At 34.2% G+C, this 14382-nt stretch overlaps 2 protein-coding genes across 2 annotated transcripts; one reads left to right on the top strand and one right to left on the bottom strand.

The window, feature by feature from the left end:
* The first annotated feature begins 6037 nt into the window (after window positions 1–6037).
* Window positions 6038–9430, top strand: LOC101211711 (metal transporter Nramp3). The gene is made up of 4 exons (XM_004151823.3): window positions 6038–6972; window positions 7069–7205; window positions 7324–7976; window positions 8775–9430. Exons 1-4 carry the CDS (start codon window positions 6452–6454, stop codon window positions 8994–8996), a joined length of 1533 nt encoding a protein of 510 aa, XP_004151871.1. The 5' UTR covers window positions 6038–6451; the 3' UTR covers window positions 8997–9430.
* A 1871-nt stretch (window positions 9431–11301) lies between these two features.
* LOC101205149 (cytochrome P450 81Q32-like) lies at window positions 11302–12611 on the bottom strand. The gene is made up of 3 exons (XM_031881208.1): window positions 12280–12611; window positions 12158–12209; window positions 11302–11898 (listed from the first exon to the last, which is right to left on the bottom strand). Exons 1-3 carry the CDS (start codon window positions 12609–12611, stop codon window positions 11302–11304), a joined length of 981 nt encoding a protein of 326 aa, XP_031737068.1.
* Window positions 12612–14382: the final 1771 nt, after the last annotated feature.

The raw sequence follows: 14382 nt of genomic DNA, 5'->3' as shown, positions 1-14382 counted from the left end.
AGCCTTGAGATAAGGTGTGATTTTGATATGAGTAGAGAATTGATTCAATTGTAAAATGTATAGTGTGTTTTTGATGTAAGATGCATTTTCTTTCTTACTGTTGTTATGCTAATTTCTAGGCTATGAATATATAATAATATTCTTTTGTGCTTCAAGTTCAAAATTTGCTAATTTTCAATTGTTTTTGTAGAACCTTTCTTTCGATTGATTCTTACAATAGTTGATTTTAGAAATAAAGTATAAACCTTACCCACATGATTCTTTCAATTGACTTCGAGGTTTGATTCTCCAAGTTCTCGAGTTGGTAAGTTTGAAGGTTGTACAGAAGATGGAAGAGACAGAAAGCAGAATGAGACAACGGCTAACACAAGTAAATTGTATATTTGAAGTAAGGTATGGGCATGTGTGTACCCGATCCACGACCACGCTAAATCTTGGACCGGGTACACGTCTACAAATCGAAATCATGGACCCGATCCACAATGCATGACTGGAGTCGTGTACGGGGTACAAAACTCCACTCACATTTCGTCCTGTGTGGCAGTTTAATGTTGTAGTTGATTGTTACACATCTGGCATGAACTTTAAAGGAAGTCGTATATCGGGTACACGAATTTATTACTTTTTAACCCTAGCCGCTGAGCTTTCTATCTTTTTCACGATTATGCGTTTCTCTTCCCACCGAGCCTTTTTCCTTCGTTGTGATTCTGTCTTTCCATCTTCACAAAAAAATCCTTCCCCTTCCGTTTTGGCTTTCAATTTCACTGTCAAGGTATATTTTTTTCTTTCCTTGTATTTTTCTTATTGTATTATACTTGATTTTGTTGAATTTAACTTAGTCGTGGGTACACGATTTTGTTGTAAAAATTATTTAATTTTAGGTATGTTATTTGATTTTAGGAAAATTATTTAATTTTAGGTATGCTATTTGATTTTAGGGAAAATATTTGATTTTAGATATATTATTTGAAAATTATTTGATTTTAGGCATCTTATCAAAACCAAATAAAACACAATTCTTAGAAAATAATTTGATTTTGTAATGATTGCATATTTGTAGAACTTATGGATTCAATTTATGTATTGAGTAGGCATTGTAGAGTTTAAATGTAATTTAGGCATACGTAAAGTTTGAATTTGGGTATTGAACTATTAGACTTTGTTTAATTAGAGTAAACAACTATTAGATTTTTTAGGAAATTTGAACAATAGAAGCTGGCCATGTTGATCCTACCCAATTATATCAACAACCGTCACATTGCTCACAGTCTCTATGAGATACTTTCTCCACCATGGTTTTCAGTTGTCGAAGGAGAGATGCAACATCCCAACGCACAATCCCTTTTGATTAGCGTATTGTGCCATACTTATAGGCTGCTGGATTTCTCGAAGTTTCTCATATAGGATTCATGTAGTTGGATTGACACTTAATTACTGCTTTGGTGGAGCGTTGGAGACCATAGACTTACACATTTCATATTTATTATGGGGAATGCATGATCACGATGCAGGACGCCGCGATCTAGTTGGGGTTACTAGTGGACGGAGAGCCTGTTGTTGGATCATTAATATATAATTGGAAGCAAGTATGTGAAGATTTCTTGGAAGTTCTACCGCTTGATATGAAAGATCAAAGATTGAGTCTTCCATGGTTGGTCAAACAATTCACAGAATTACCACCAGATGTTGATGTTTTGAGCATCTAGTAATACGCTTGTGCATACATAAAGCAACCCATTGGAGGATTTTTATTTGCTAACAAATCAAATACCTTAATGACCTGTATGTTTCTTTCACTTTTAAAATCGATTTTTGACCAAGCTGATACGTACTCTTTGGGCACTGCATGTCTTGCATGGCTTTATAGAGATTTGTGTATGAGCTAATAATGCATAATCCTTAGAAATAGTTAGGCCACTAATGCTAATATAGTGTGGGCATATGACAAATTTCCTATTATAGTACCACATGTTGCATTACATGCTCTAGTTGTTCGCAACCATTGAGTTTTATGTATTATTTTATTTATATAGTTTTTTAATAAAATTTGCACTCTCTATAACTTATTGTTAAAGTTTTTCAAGATGGAGTGGTTTCCTACCAGTATCAGAACAATCAACAAATATGTTGTTGACGTAATGGCAGATATTTGACTGACTGATGCACACTCAGGTAGTAAAATATTACGTAAATTTGTTTACTTATTTTTTGTTGTCTACTTATGTTTGTTTTTTTAACAGATTAATTGGACATTATACACACTTGATATTATGACATTGCTTCCTGATCGATGTCATAATTGTGAAGTGATTTGGACTTATGTGTGCCCTATGATATACTTTCATATTGATGAGTTGCATGCACCAGATTGTGTATTGCAATAGTTCAATATGCTTCCAACGATACCATCATTCTGCTATACAAATCATGCACTACACCAAATTGATTTAAGAGGCAAACACAATCACGATTGGCGTAAGATTCATGTTGAGTATATCGTAATGTGGCAGTCACGATTTAATCTTCGTGCACAAGGAAAAGCAACACATGAGCCAATTGTATCAAATAACTATTTTCCCTGGTACTAGCCCATTACAAGACGATTTATCACACATGATGGTACTTACTATTATTGCATGGTAAGAATTCTAGTATGATTTGTTTTATAATTTTACAATGTGCAAATAATTTAATTATATTACTCGTAATCGTTGAGAATAATTTTGTTCAAGATGTACATGTTTATTCGATGAAACACAATTTATAAGATCCGAGCTTAATGTGTGATCAAACCTTGAAAAATATAGATCAAATTATTCAGGAGATCGGCAACGACACGGATCAAAGATGCATTCGACGTAGACAACAACGACAGGGTTGTGATATCACTGAGGGAGATCATGATAATGCTTAGTTTGTAAATCTAATTTTTAATTCCTATAAATTTTAATTTTAAATATAAAATTATACGAAAAATGTACTTTTACTTGCATCAAAACCATGTCATATACATTTTTTTTTTAAACTTAAAAATTTCATATCAAATCTGATGACATCAAAACTTCGAATTCACTACTTCCAAGTTCCAAAGACACATCCTTCAACTATTTGTATATATATGTTTGACATAATATACTTGTACATTTTACTATTTCCAATGTTTGAGGATTACTTTATTACGTACATCTCATAGAGATTAGAGTTTTAGTCCAAGTGGGAGTTTGTTGGAATTTTATGTCATAAAACTCGTAAGATGGTAAATATAATACATTGACCGTACCATTATTAATTATTAATAAAGTGTTGTTGATTATATTATTAGTTTTGTCTTAATAACCTAAATCTAATAAACTAACATCCTAAGCTATTTGATGAGTCTTGAATAGTATGTAGAGACATACACAGATCAATGTTCGAGATAAGATTAAAGGTTTTATGGTATAAGGATAAGGTTGGGTACCTTATCTTAGTAACAAAATGGATACAACTCACTTTGTATTTGATACAAACACAGTGATCTAACGCGTTCGTGTACGTGACATGCGAGTGAGGATATCATGTGCAATGAGTTTGCATAAAATCATACTACAAAATAGTAACAATTACATGTAACTTCGTTAACTAGTTAGGTTTTCTATTTCATTGGGATGACGTAGGTAACTTAGTCTTAATCCTGAGCGTATTATGAATTTATGTTCGCGAGGGATTGTCATTTGATTTGTACAGGTGAGAGTGGCCAGATTACCAACTCAATATGCATATCATTTTGGGCACAAGACCGAGTGAGGAGTTAGAAACAAAATCACACAAGATGAAATTCACTCATTCTCGACTTTAAGGTAAATAGATGAGTGTTCTCTTAAATGGTGTCTTTAAGACTTGAACAAAATGCTCTACCCTCTCTATGGCACAAGAGGGGTTTCTGTTTATTGGTTGGACCATAAACAGGTTGTTCATTAGAGAAGCACTGGTATTTAAGGACTAAAGGTAACTTAGGGGTAAAACGGTAATTTAATCCAGCTGGTGTTACAAACACTCGTGAAAGACTAACTTAGTGGTATTGGTTTATATTCATGGACACAAAAATAAATCTACAGTGAGAATAGTTCAACTGTGAGTCTTTAGTAGAGTACACACAATTAACGGATATTGTTTGATGTGATTAATGAGTTTAGCCAATTAATTTTATATTGTTGTAGCTTCTGATCTGTAGGTCAATTAGGTCTCATTCATAGCTTGGAAAGGGTAGTGAGATTTATTTATATTGGTTGTAGTTTATGTTCAAATTTAGTTTGTGAATTAGTATAATGTACCGTGATGCATTATAATATAAAATTTATATTTTAAACAAACTTTATTATATAATTTAATTTTGGATATGATTTAAAATTAATTTATGAAAAATAAAATATTTGAATGAGTTCAAATATAAATTTAATATGAATTAGATTCATATTAGAATTATTGGTTAGGAGAAAAATTTATATTTGAATATGATTCAAATATTAAGTTAAATATAAGATAGATTTTTTTCCAAAAATAACAAATTTTACAAAATACTTACAACCTATAACAAATTCTATTACTTATAGTTCGTTGATATGTTATAGTGATAAAAGAGTATCATCGATAGAATCTAAAATTTTGCTATAACTTGTAAATATTTTAATTTATTTTGCTATTTTTAAAAATATGCTTATAAGATATTTAATTTAACTATTAATTAATTAGAAAATTAATTAAAAGTTTAGTTTAATTTTATTTATTTAAATTTAATTTAATTAAATTAATTTAAAACTATAAAATGTTGAAGAAATATTAATTAAATAGAATTTAATTAAGAGACATTTTTAAAAATAGCAAAATAAATTAAAATATTTACAAGTTATAGCAAAATTTTGGATTTTTTCACTGACAGTCTTCTATCATGGAGTCTTCTATCACTATAGCATATTAGTGACTATCCGTGATAGAATTTGCTATAGGTTGTAAATATTTTGTAAAATCTACTATTTTTAAAAATTGTTCTTTAATTAATTATTAACGGATTAATTAATTAGTTAATTTGAATTTTTTATTAATTTAATAATTTTTAAATTAATAGAATATCATGATTCTCCTAGTCTGTTAAGGATGTTAAGGAAAGATAATTATAAATATGTAAAAGGAAAACTATTTTTTTTAATTAAGAAAATGTCAATGTTTTTACACTAGTTTTCTCTCTAATTTTTTTTTTTTTTTATCTCAATTGATTCGTACACACTAATCTCATCCCAAAGATAGGAAGGTCTCTGACAGGTGATGCTTCTCAAATTTAGAGATTTAGTAGAATCAGAGACGTCAAACTAAGTTTATCACTATAATATATAGTTTATTAAAATATGATTAACAAGAAAATTAGTTTCTTAATTATATTTTTGTGAATGTATTAATATATTGAAATTCTGAAATTAAATTGAAAAATAGTTTTGTAAGATTTTCAGGTGTGTAGGACTGTATCCTAAGGTACGACTCAAAACCTGAAGGAGAAGGTACAATCCTTAACCCTAAACCTATGAGATAACTACCATACTTCTGTCATTATTTAAAAAAAAGAAAAATTACATTTATGAAAACACTTCAAAATGGACTAATGAACGGATTTTAGAGTACTGAACAAAAATAATAAGATAAAGAAAATGTAAAAAGAAGAAAAATAAAGAAAAGCACGTGGAATGCACGTGGAAACTATAATGCTGGATTCCACGAGGGCACGGGCGGGCCACGGCGAGAACGTTCACGAACACGTTCTGTCCACACACTTGGCCTCATCAAACCCATCCATGCCGCACGCTCGCCTTCATCTCTCCCCCATTTCGATTTTCGATATTCCAAAAATATCTCCCCATTTGCCCATTTCCCATTCCACGTCCCTTTCGCTTTATCTCCACGCTGTCTTTCCACCTCACACAACATTCTCTACAACTACGATATCCCATCAACACGACGCCGTTTCGCCTCGACCTCCCTCCCTGACCCCCCCCTCCTTTTGGCTTTTTCGACTGCGCAATCCTTGGAGGCCCAGAGCTTGATTCGAACCCTTTTGTTGGGGATTGTGAAATTTTTCATCTTTTCTGTGGCTCAGTCAAGATTGATTTTATTCAAGACCCATGCCGAGCTAATTCTTTCCACACTTGGTGTTCCTTCTGTTTTTATAATTGGTTCCTCAAATTCTCTACCATTACCCTTCAAGTTTTCTAATTTTCTGAAAAAAGGGAAAGTGGAAAAGAACGCTGAGTGCGATAGCCACTGACGGTTTCTTTCTTTTTCTTCCTACCTTCGCTTCACGATAAAGCTTCTGGAAGAGGAATTTTGGGTGAATTACCCGAAACCGAGCCTAGGAAGGCCAGAGCTCTGTAACAGACTCTCTGGTTCGGAATTTTGGACACCCATTTGGGTTAACTGTGCAATCATGCATCCTGATGATCAACAGCAGCAGCCGTTGATAGAGGAGGAAGAAGAAGAAACTGCTTACGACTTGACGGAGAAGGTTGTGGTAATTGGGATTGATGAAACGGAGTCTGATTCGGATGTGGGTTTGCTTCCGTTTTCATGGAGGAAGCTGTGGCTGTTCACAGGGCCTGGGTTTTTAATGAGTATAGCGTTTTTAGATCCTGGGAATTTGGAGTCCAATCTTCAGGCTGGTGCTACAGCTGGATATTCTTTGTTGTGGCTTCTGTTGTGGGCTACGGCCATGGGGCTTTTGATCCAGTTGCTTTCAGCTAGGCTTGGCGTTGCCACTGGAAGGCACTTGGCTGAGCTTTGTAGAGAAGAGTACCCAACTTGGGCGAGGATTGTGCTGTGGGTCATGGCGGAGTTTGCCCTCATTGGGGCTGATATACAGGAAGTCATTGGGAGTGCTATTGCTATTAAGATTCTGAGTAATGGAGCTTTGCCTCTCTGGGCTGGAGTTACCATCACTGCTTTAGATTGGTAATTTATATGATTCTATCTCAGTTTCCAAATCGGATTTGTTGTGTATGATTATGTGCTTCCTCAATTGAAAGTGTTTTTGTTGATTATTGTCAGTTTTATCTTCCTCTTTCTTGAGAACTATGGTGTGAGGAAACTGGAGGCTGTTTTTGCTGTTCTTATTGCTACAATGGCACTCTCATTTGCTTGGATGTTTGGTGATACTAAGCCTGATGGGAAGGAGCTTCTATTGGGTGAGGACTGAGGAGACTTTTTTTTTTCTGTCTTTCATGATGTTTAGTTTAGGTAATTTTTCTGCTCATTATTGTCTTTGCCAACTAAACAATTGCCAACAATGGATCTTTTTTATAGGTATTTTGATTCCAAAACTTAGCTCCAAGACAATTAAACAGGCCGTTGCTGTTGTGGGGTGTATCATTATGCCTCATAATGTATTTTTGCACTCTGCTCTTGTGCAGTCTCGGGATGTTGATCCAAGTAAGAAAGGGAGAGTCCAAGAAGCTCTGAGATACTACTCCATTGAGTCCACTCTTGCGCTTCTTGTCTCCTTCATCATCAACTTGTTTGTTACAACTGTATTTGCCAAAGCTTTCTACGGCACAGACATAGCAAATAGCATTGGACTTGTAAATGCAGGCCAATATCTTCAAGATAAGTATGGTGGAGGGCTTTTCCCCATTTTGTACATCTGGGCTATTGGTTTATTAGCTGCTGGCCAAAGTAGCACCATCACTGGTACCTATGCAGGACAGTTTATAATGAGTGGATTCCTGAACTTGAAGTTGAAAAAATGGCTAAGAGCTTTGATAACTCGAAGCTTTGCAATCGTGCCCACTATGATTGTTGCTCTTGTATTCGAAACTTCTGACTCCATGGTGGATGTTCTGAATGAATGGCTTAACGTCCTCCAGTCAATTCAGATTCCCTTTGCTCTGATTCCTCTTCTCTGTTTGGCTTCAAAGGAACATCTAATGGGTACTTTTAGAATTGGCCCCGTTTTAAAGGTACAAGTCTATTCTGCTCCCTATTCTAAGCTCCTATTTGGATTTTGAGAAAAATTGCTGTTAGAAAAAATCATTTTTATTTAAACTTTTTCGATAAAAACGGTTTAAAATAACTTTGAAAGTGTGCTCAATAGCTATGGTAACTGGTTAACCAACCATTCAATTTTTTCAAATTGGCTTATATTCGAAATTGAATACTTGAAAAGTTAAACGAACACATTCTAAATTTATGTGATATAGTCCATTCCGAACTAAATGATTTATCAACTGCTTGAACTGTTCAAAACTTTGTTTTTTTTTATAATGTTTTTTAATTATTCATATCTAGTTTAGTTACTAGGCACCCTGCATATTAGTTTCGTGTATTAGATCATGGATGGTGGCGTAGTTGATCTTTGTTGAAACCTCTGATTCCTCTTCTCGGCTATTACTGCATTGGTGGTTTGGACATTAGAATTCTACTCAACACTTTTAATTTTTGCTAGACTCAAACACTTTAGTTGATAATATAGGACATACAATATGAAGCAGTGGAAGAAATTCTAGCCATATTAGAATGGAATACATTCCTATAGATTTGGAATTAGAAGTTCATGATCTTCAGCTTTGAATCTGTAATGCATTATTCGATTGAGAATCTTCAACTCATTTTTCTCTAAGCACCAAAAAAGACCATGCTGTTGTCAGTGGTTTAGGTCTAAAGATCATCTAAAACCTTCATGTATTTCAATAAATGGTTTTGAAACAAAACAACAATTGTACTTCAAGAACTCACAATATGCCATTTTGTATCTTCAGACAACCTCTTGGCTGGTGGCAGTCTTGGTCATGGCCATCAATGGGTATCTTCTGGTGAGCTTCTTCTCATCGGAAGTGAATGGAGTGGTCGTTGCCATTTTTGTGTTTGTCTTCATCGCTGCATATCTTGCCTTTGTTGTTTACCTCGTCTATCGAAGTATTTCATTTACAAGTTGGCACAACTTCATTAACCGGAAGACTTACGTGGGCAATGGAAACTGAGTGATCATCTTCAACTTTGACTCTGACTTGTTTTAGATTACAGATTGATGATTGTCAAATAATTGCCTCATCCTCCAGCATTCGTTAAAATGCTGTTGGAGAACACTTCCCAGAAGTAATATACCGGTCAGTTCAAGATGTATGAGTTGTGATTTGACGAAAAGCTGTTTCGTGTATTTTGTATCATAGTTGTTCATTTTTCTGTTTTCATACAGTCAAATGAAAAAGCAGATTGTAGGCTATGGTGCGGCCTTAAATATGGTGGTGATTTAAGTCTTTATGTAGTTTTAGTAGTCATAGGTTAGGATATATTTGTCATTCAGAGTGTTATAAATTTGCTTGGTACAGTAAATCGAATTTACTAATCACTCGATCTAATACTGAAATGGGATCTTAAATGATTAAGCTCCTGTTTGGCATTGATTTTGTTTCTAGTTTTCTGTTTTTAAAATTTAAGATTGTTTAGTTTCAATTTCTATTATAATTTTCATCCATTTATTCCTACCAAGTTTAAATTAGGAAAATTGTCATAAATAATAATAAAAAAAAAAGTTTCATGTTCGAAACTCAATGAGATCATTTGAAATTCCATAATCGAAGTCACGGATGGAAGGGAACAGCAAAGGAGATTTTATTTTTAGGGAATCGTAGAGATAGACAATGAAAACATGCCGATTTCTTCCCTGGATTTCTCCAGCTTCTCCTCCGGCATCTCCTCCGGCATCTCCTCCTTCATCTTGTGGCACCAGGTACACTTACTCTAATTCTTTTCTTCTTTCTTATTTTCATTTTTGACAATTTCCGTTTTTATACGACGAAGATGAGGCGGACCCAGGATAATTAGAGAAAGATAATCCGCAAATAGCTGTGTAGATTAGTTTGGCGTTGCGCCTTAGCCACTCCGCATCACAGTTTACACACAGCCTCACATACGTCCTCCCCTTGCCACCACCGCTTGGAAGTAGCATACGGTAACCATAGCTCACACTTCATCTCCATATCCCACACTTTGCATCCACCCTGATTCTACCTCAAATTCTAGATTCCCATCTCCAAAGTTATCAACCTTGACATTGTATATTTGCTTTCACGTTAGCTTAAAATCGACATTACAAATTCGTTGTCATTTTTTTCAATGGACATAAAAGGCTTCATTTGTTGTAATGAAATATATATGCAAGTTCTTATTTTCTTAGTATATAAATTTTTAAAATAGTCTATATCCTCAATATAGCGAGGATATAGACTACTTTTAATAAATAGCTCATTATAAAATACATCTTGCCTTCTTTGTAATTTGCGATTTTTCTTAATGAGTTTGTAAAAGTAACTCGGTAAACGCAAATAGTTTAATTTCCTTTTGTGTTTTAATTGGTTGATTCAAGGAATGCCAAGTTTTTTCTAAAAAGAAAAAGGAAGTATTTCATGTTTTTAACTTCTTCTGAATTCCTTTTTTTTTCTAAAAAAATAAATTGTTGTTAGCTTAAACTCTATTTTGTAGAGTGATTTTCTTTAAAAAGAAAACTGTAGACCACTGTTCAATTTATAATAAACAAAAATGAGAGAATCACATCCTTATTATTTGAGTGAAAAAAATACATTTAAAATAGTTTTAAAAATACAATATGAATTTCACACGTACAATACAATGTTTTAGTTTTGTCTAGTACTCAAAAATAAATTATTTGCGACGCTGCATACTAACAATCAATTGCTCCAATCATTATTTGTAATTACATTTATTTTTTTTCTCATTATATTAAGTGCGGTAATATTTTAATGAAAAATTGCAATTGATGACCATTTTAAGAATAATAATTAAGGATACAGTAATATTTTAAAAAAATTGCAAATATAGCAAAACTATCACTGATAGACTTGTATTGGTTGGTCTATAGTGATAGACCAATATTTGCAACATAATCTATCAGTGATAGTGATAGACTTATATCATCGATAGAATTTGACAAATTTTGTTATATTTGCAATTTTTTTAAAATGTTACTATATACTTAATTATTTTGAATCTAATTGCTAAATTTGCAACTATCCCTACTTTAATTCATTATAATTACAAAAGAATGATTGCAGGGCAAAATATACTTTTTTTTCTTCCGTTTATACTGTTGTAACTATGATATGTTCTCATTTTACAGGAAGGGGATTGATTTTAATGGTGGAAAAAGTAAGTGTTTCCGTTGCTCATTCAAATGAGAATATCCTGGACGTATTCTTTCAGTCATGTTTAAATTCAAACACTATAATTTGTTTGGTACAACAAATGTGAGAATCTTCAACTAAACTTCTATATATGAAAAGGACACGGTTTACAGTGAGCGACCCATGGTTGAGCTTTGGGCATTGTGAGTCCTTTACTTTCACTCATGTCAATTAATGAGTGACTTTTCCATTCAAAGCTTTGTATCAATGATGCTAAAGCTAAGCCAACCACTCGTTGTGCCATTCCTACACCAGGACATGCTCTCCTTCCCACTCCAAATGGTATTAATTTATATAACTCACCTTCAATCACACTTGTATGTCTTTCAGGCTTAAACTTAGTGACATTTTCCCAAAGACTTGAATCTCTATGGATAGCCCAAGCATGGATCAATACAATTGTATCACGTGGAGTATCGTATCCTTTTATTTTGCACTCTTCAAATAATGCACAATGTGGCACGAGAAGAGGAGCAGGTGGATGAAGTGGTAAAGTATCGAAGATTATTCCTTGAAGGTAACTCAAATTTGGTAGATCTGCTTCACTAACTAGACGTTCACGCCCAATCAAACAATCTATCTCTTCTTTTGATTTCTTTAATATCTCTGGATTGTTTAGCAATTGAGATAATGCCCACTCCAAAGTCACAGTTGACGTGTCAATTCCTGCTAATATTATATCCTGCAAAAGTTGAAAACATGTAGAAGTGATGAGATAATTAATTTGAGGGATAGATTTAGTTTGTTATTGATCGTTTTAGGTCTCTTCTCACTACATCTCGATAAAGATTACACCTAATATTCCCAAATCATATACCAAACATATTTTTGGCAGTTTTAAATTTAATAATAAGTCCAGTTTCGTAATATACTTTTAAAATTGAAAGAGCAAAGTTGTAACTCAACCGAAACAAACAATTAGTTCAAGGAGTGAGGAATACTTGATTGAGTACTTTGAAAGCATGATCATTGTAAAATTCAGGTTTCAACATCCTGCAAGGTAAGTAAATGGTGAATCATAGTGTTTCCTCCATCATTTTGATTCCTAATCCCATCAATTAACAGTTGAAGAAATTCATCTGATGTCTTTCCAAGCTTCTTCACCTTCTTCATAAAACCAGTTGGATCAATCCAATTCCATAAAGGTATGAAATCTTCGGGACTACTTGCTCCACCATGTTCCATAATTTTTGTCACAATTTCTCTGAACTTGTTAGAATCTTCTTCATAAAACACTTTTCCACTCACCATTCTCATAACAATATTCAACGTAAGATCTTTCAACAATGGTCCCATTTCCACTACTCTAAACCCATCATCTTCCAACTTACAATGATTACCATGTAACTTACTTAGCAAACACTTGACTTCATCTTCTCGAATTTTCAAGAACATGTTGAGGCGCTTCGTCGAGAAAATCTCAAGAGAGCGGGCAATACGGTGGAGGTTTCGCCAATGTTCACCATAAGGGGAGAGTGCAATGGTGGAATGATTGTATGCTAAGTGTCACGGACATATTTTTCCAAAGTGTGTTTACCTTTGGTTATATGCTCCGATTACCCCCAGTTTATCCTATCTTTACTTTGCATAACTAGTTTAGGTGTTTGCTTTCCATTCTAGGTCATAAAGCTTGGGTGTAACGTTTCGGCATTTTCCATATGCAAGTCTGACAGAGAAGAAAATGTTCAAAATGTACTATAGGGGAGGCATACCAGTTGAATCCCCGCCCAAGCATTAGTTGTACTCTTTGCAAGCAACATTTTTTCCTTGCAACTGACAGTCTTTAATGCTTATTGTAACGTCTATTTCAATGTATTTCTTTCTTTCCCGCGTTTTATAAATAAAATTTCCCTAAAACGCGAAGGAAGGTTACGACATACATCGACGTTACCCACAACTCTTGGATTTTGATCGGCTGACTTGTTAGTGAGTTAGAACAAGTGTCACACAATCGTCCGTCTCGAGGTTGAAACGCTACGATTGTGACACTAAGCACTTTCCACTTTTCAACAAAAGCTGATTTGCAAGAATGATATCATTCGTTGTAAAGCATTCTTGAAGAGCGGAGGGAGAGGAAACAACGACAACAAGACGGGAACCAAATAGGAGAGAGAAGACATGGCCGTATATTTGGGAGAGGTTTTAAAGTGTTCGATGGACAGGATGTTTGAGGAGATGAAGATGGGCTATTAATGGAAGCCAAAAAGGTGGGGTTGGAAGGAGGTTTAAGTAATGGGGTTGAAGCAGAAATTTGAAGACAAATATGACAGAAAGTAGAAAGAATGAAATAGAAAGCAAGAGAATACCCATTTGCTCACAATATGCTTCGCTTTGATTTTTCTCCATTTGCTTTGGAATTTACGATTAAGTACTGATTGTAGACCTCGAATAAGTTCAATATTTGCTCAAGTGATTATGATATCATCAACGTAGACAAGTAATGCAATGAAGGTAGTGGCCTGGCCCTTTGTAAATAGAGAATAATCTGCCTTTTCTTGTTGGAAGCCTAAGGAAATGAGGAACTGTGAAAACTTGGCAAACCATTGGCGAGAGGCTTGTTTTAATCCATAGATAGATTTATGTAGTTTGCACACCATTCTCTCCCCCTGAATGGTAGTATTTGATTTATAGCCAAGCGGTAAGCCCATATAAACTTCTTCAAAGAAATCTCCATGAAGAAAGGCATTGTTCACATCAAGTTGGACTAGGTGCCAATTCTTTGAAACTGCTATGGTCAACAAGGTTTTGACAGTCACCATTTTAGCTACAGGTGAGAAAGTTTCAAAGTAATAAAGACCTTGCTATGTATACCCTTTGGCAACGAGTCTTGCTTTATGACGTTCAACAGTGCCATCAGCTTTGTGTTTGATTTTTTATATCCAATCCTACAACATTCTTTCCTTTTGGTAATGGAACAATACTTCATGTATGATTAACTTCCATAACCTTCAGTTCAGCTTCCATGGCTTTTCTCCAGCAATCATGTATGACAGCTTCATGATAAAAGGCTGGTTCATGTAAGGTGGAAACATGTAGTATATATGGAGTGTTTAAAAGGTTGGGAGAGGCTTGGTAAGATATGTACTGGTTTAATGGGTATTTTGTGGAGCTTTGGTGATGAGGCTGTGGTGTAAGGAGGCCACAATGGTAAGCTTGGAGATAGGAA

The sequence above is a fragment of the Cucumis sativus genome, chromosome 2, assembly GCF_000004075.3.
Source record: "Cucumis sativus cultivar 9930 chromosome 2, Cucumber_9930_V3, whole genome shotgun sequence".
NCBI classification, from domain to species: domain Eukaryota; kingdom Viridiplantae; phylum Streptophyta; class Magnoliopsida; order Cucurbitales; family Cucurbitaceae; genus Cucumis; species Cucumis sativus.
This window is presented reverse-complemented; position numbering and strand designations above follow the sequence as displayed.